Below are 5,102 nucleotides of genomic sequence, written 5' to 3'. Positions count from 1 at the left end.
AAAACTATGGATGCCGACCATGAAAGCCTTCGACTTTACAGACACACGGGACTTTGCATTATATCTTAGACTCTCTAAAGTGAGAACCTAAGCACTTTATATCAAAAGTAGCCAAATGAGGCTGCATATAGCCCTCAGGCTCCTAATTTGCAGGCCCTAAATCTTCCAAAGCATCCGGACCTAAAAAAAGTTCCATTTTTTTGCATAGAACCTTACCCAAACTGAGTTAAAAAATAGTGTAAAATAGAGCAGTTTTGGCCCTTCTCTAATTCCTCAAACCTGACATGGCAAAATTTATTAATGAGCAAGATCAGACAACTAGGAGAGGATGCAGCAGTTTAATTTCGCCTGAGCCTACCAGGAAGTGCAAGAATCTGCCCCCTCTCCTGCCATACAGTTAATTGAATGGAAACACAATTTTCAGTAGCTGAAGTAAGCAGAGGACAAAGGGGAAACATGAGAGGAGGGGGGAGAAACGGGAACATTTGAAAAGCTGCAGAAAAAGTGGGATGACAGAGAATTAATCAGGACTGTTGCTGCCAAATTGGAACAGTTGGAGAATTGCTCTGCATAACTGGATGTTTTCAGATAAGTAATCTCTCTGCGTATATATATATTTTGCATTAGCTTGTGGAAGGAGTCACCTAAAAAGGCCCAGAATTGTTGGTGGTGAAGATGCAAGGTCTGGAAAGTGGCCTTGGCAAGTAAGCTTGCAACTGGGTACATATGGCCATATATGTGGTGCATCTATTATTTCCAATAGGTGGTTGGTATCTGCTGCCCATTGCTTTCAGGACTCTGATTCTATAAGGTATGTGCCATGTGACATAACAAATTAATTGCTAACAACTGACCAGTGCTGGCTGGTAACGTTAGTTTAGAGTTCAGCATATCATATACATATTAATATAGTACTATCAAACTGAAGTATTTGGAGTAAATAGTACTTGGCAAAATAAATAAATGTTCTACTCCCACCTAGTGGAAATTAGTTTTATTGAACACATTGAACTCAGTAGGAATTACCTGTGACTTGAGAGGGGCAGAATTGCTGGGTTAATTGTGTTTTTATCAGATGTCTTAATTGACAGCATATCAAAGATCAAAATTGATCCAGCACCCTTGGTGGGGCACTGGGGAGCGGGGGAGGCAATACCTCTGATTCCCATATGTGACACATTGTGTCACCTCAGCCACAGTTTCCCATAATTAGGAAGGAACATTCCCATCACTTTCAGATATTGGAGTGCCCCTTGCAAGATGTAAAACCATATTCCCAAAGGTTCATTCCACCAAAAATCAAATTTGGGACCAAAATATATATTTTGGGGGGCTCCAAGTGGGCCACACTATTAAGTATGTAGGTTATGCAGTGTGTGATGCCCATTCCTTTTACAGTTTAAATTCATGATTTCTTTTATGCTAATTCATAAAACATAATGGCCAGTATTCTATTCCACCTACTTATTATGCTCATCTGTAACTGTTTTGTTTTCACAATCATTACTTACTCACAATTATGACACCGTTGCCATGATTGTAACTGCCCGCATCTTCTTTACCAGGCATCAACTGACAGGGAGAAGGAGGGCCATTTTGCTAGTAACTGGAGCATGGATGAATGGCATTTCTGTCAGATTTGGGGTTGAGCAGGTGGGCCAGGATAGGTTACTAAGTTAAGTATACTTATAGTTAACTAAGGCTGCATGTGCACTGCAGAATTAATCCAGTTTGACACTGCTATAACTGCCATGGCTCAGTTCTATGGAATTCTATAGTTTGTTGCTGCACCAGAGCTCTCTGACAGAGAAGACTAAATTTCTCATAAAAATACAGTTCCCAGAATTCTATTGCATTGAGCCATGGCAGTTAAAGTGGTGTCAAACTGGATTATTTCTGCAGTGTAGATGCAGGACCCTATCATATGGGGTTAAAACCCCATCTTACCTTTCCTGAATTCAGTGCTAGTTCGGGAGGCAGCCCAGTCCTGTCTCATAGAAATTGTGCTGAATCGCTTCCCTGGTCTGTCCGGGATGCAGCCCAGGTCCTGTAAGCTGCTTCCACATTCCCTTTTCAAAAACTGGAGCTTCCGACTTAAAAAATGGCTGCCGAAGCAGCTTTCAGAACCTGGGCTGCATCTGAGATAGACCCGAATAGCAATTTGGCAGTGATTTCTGTGTGATAGGACCATCTGCCTCCTGCATTAGCACTGAATTCGGGAAAGGTAAGACAAGGTTTTATCCCCATGCGATAGGGTTCCTAGTCTAAGTAGCTGATGTAGAATATTGGTCAATATTTCAATGTGTGACTCAGTTGGTGCTCTTGGACCTCTCAGCGGCCTTCGATACCATCGACCATGGTATCCTGGAATGCCTGAGAGAGTTGGGAATTGGGAGCACTGCACTCCAGTGGTTCAGATCCTATCTCTCAGGTAGATTCCAGATGGTGATGCTTGGAGACAGTTGCTCCTCTAAGAGGGAGCTTAAATCTGGGTGCCATTCTGTCTCCAATGCTATTTAACATTTACATGAAGACGCTGGGTGAGATCATCCGGAGACATGGGGCGGAGTGTTATAAGTATGCTGATGACACCCAGACATATCTCTCCATCTCCCGAACTGCTGCAGTAACTTAGGATGGCATCTCTCATCTGAATGAATGTCTTAGGACGGTAATGGACTGGATGAGGAAAAACAGACTAAAATTGAATCCAGATAAGACGAGTTACTTGCTGCAGGGACCGCAAATGGAGATTTTTCAACTGGTCCTGGATGGGGTAACACTTCCCCTAAAAGACTGTGTCCACAGCTTGGGGTACTCTTCGACTTGTCTCTCCAGTTGTCAGCTCAGATAGATGCGACAGCCAGGAGTACTTGTTATTAGCTTTGGCTGATACGCCAGCTGCAGCCCTTCCTGAAACTGGGAGACCAAGAAATGGTAATACATTTATTGGTAACCTCTCAACTTGATTTCTGCAATACACTCTACCTAGTTCGGAAACTTCAACTGGTTCATAATATGGCAGCCAGATTGGTCACCAGAAAACCTAGAGGCAACCACATAACACCTATATTAAAAACAGTTCATTGGCTGCCAATCAGTTTCTGGGCGTAATACAAGGTGTTGGTTATAACATTTAAAGCCCTTCATGGCTTGGGTCCAGCTTACTTAAGGGAGCGCCTCCTTCCACACAATCCACCCTGCATACTTAGGCCTTCTGATATGTGTTTACTGCAGCCAAGAAAGACCAGGTTGGCTGCGGTTACCCAGAGGACCTTCTTGGCTGCCGCTCCTAAACTATGGAATGACCTGCCAGAGGAGATCCATCATATTACCACTCTTGACACCTTTAAGAAGGCCATCAAGATGGATATCTTCTGGAAGGCCTTCCCTGATTGATCCTCCCCCTCATTGATGCAGATCATCCTTTGCATCAATTGTCTCAAATACCCCTCCTCCAATGCCTGCCTATTTTTAAATTTCAACTCTGTTTATTTTAATCTTATTTATTTTAGAGGTTTAATTAATTTAAATTATACTTTGATGATTGCATTTTAGTTAAGGGATAAGGGAGGGAATTTTAGTCTGTATGTGCTATGTATTTGTTTGTATAATTTTGTAAACTGCCTTGCTCTTTCGCAAAGGCGGTATATAAATATATTATTATTATTATTCAGTCAACTACTGATGTTGTGTATTGCCAGAAAAAAGTGGAATTACTGATCTGAATTTCTCCTGCTTTATTATTCATTTCATGGGATTTATACACTTTGGGAGAAGGACACACCATCCCTGGGATCAACCGTTCCTACAGTTAATGGGATCTGTATAAAAACAGGGCCCAAAAGATTGTTTTCTTTGCCTTTTTCAGATACTCAGTAGCATCTGGCTGGACAGCATATATGGGTATAAGGATCATCAACAAAAACAACAATTATGTAGCAATGAGATCGATCAAAAGGATTATTGTCCACCCACAGTATGACCAATATATCTCAGACTATGATATTGCCCTGTTGGAAATGGAGGCACCAGTATTCTTCACTGAGCTGGTACAGCCCATATGTTTACCAAGCACTCCTAGAGTATTTATTTATGGAAGTGTCTGCTATGTAACTGGCTGGGGAGCCATAAAAGAAAATAGTATGTTCATTTCTGGATATGTTTATTGCAAACTGCAAATGTCCCTAATATAATGTATCTGTTATATGGAATGTAACGATAAGCTACTGTAAGAGTTTACTTTAAAATCTTTGCTTTTAAAAAAGATGTTATAAACGCAATAAACTTTAGAAGAACAAGACAATGAAGATATGGCCTAATCAGATATTAGTTATGACTATTCTAAATACATATATCCTCAGTGATCAGTGGTGACTTAAATTTTGATGTGTTCTTAATTTTATAATTTTATAAGCCATTGGGAAGGTAATGTCTCTAAGGTTTATAGAATGTGAAATTATAATTACATTCAATACATTCAATTTAGATAGTCCTGTGAATATCATGTGCACATAATCAAAGCAAAGTGAAAAGGTCTAGAATGGATCAGGACAGTTTTTCATTTTCATTTTCAGTATTTACAATCTGAAGTGCTATCTTTGATGTATTCAGTGTTTCTTCAACCCTTCTGTTGTTCCAGGCCAGCTTGCAAAAACACTACAAGAAGCCAAAGTGAAAATAATTAACCAAAGTGTTTGTAGCAAGGTTTATGATGACCTGATTACTTCTCGGATGCTGTGTGCTGGGAGCCTTAATGGTGGCATTGATGCATGCCAGGTAAAGCTGAAAGTAAAATTCTGAAAAGTAACAATGATTTGCATAACAGTTGTTTCAGATTAAGATTTTGATACCTATTTTCCCCCCAAAAAAGATGTCTAATCACACATTTTCCAGCAACGTTTGCATAAAAAGGTACTTTGGGGATAGGAGCCCAGGGTAGACTGTCATTGGCATAATACTCTTTATCTACTGTGCTTGTCTTTGACATTCTGTAAAATGCCAAGAACATATAAAACCACAAGGCATTAGTATATGCCATACCCACTCACCTGCTCCTCTCGACCTGGGAGAACAAAGCCCCCTTTTATCCCTTTATAGCA

The 5,102-nt window shown here is 40.5% G+C and overlaps 1 protein-coding gene across 1 annotated transcript; it reads left to right on the top strand.

The window, feature by feature from the left end:
• Positions 1-627: 627 nt before the first annotated feature.
• LOC121917845 (suppressor of tumorigenicity 14 protein homolog) lies at positions 628-4,779 on the top strand (the record flags this gene model as incomplete). Its single annotated transcript, XM_042443963.1, has 3 exons — positions 628-811; positions 3,872-4,143; positions 4,643-4,779. Coding segments are annotated over 3 exons (593 nt in total), but the record flags the coding sequence as incomplete, so codon positions are not given.
• Between the last annotated feature and the right edge of the window lie 323 nt (positions 4,780-5,102).

This window comes from Sceloporus undulatus, unplaced genomic scaffold (assembly GCF_019175285.1).
Source record: "Sceloporus undulatus isolate JIND9_A2432 ecotype Alabama unplaced genomic scaffold, SceUnd_v1.1 scaffold_1075, whole genome shotgun sequence".
Taxonomy (NCBI): domain Eukaryota; kingdom Metazoa; phylum Chordata; class Lepidosauria; order Squamata; family Phrynosomatidae; genus Sceloporus; species Sceloporus undulatus.
This window is presented reverse-complemented; position numbering and strand designations above follow the sequence as displayed.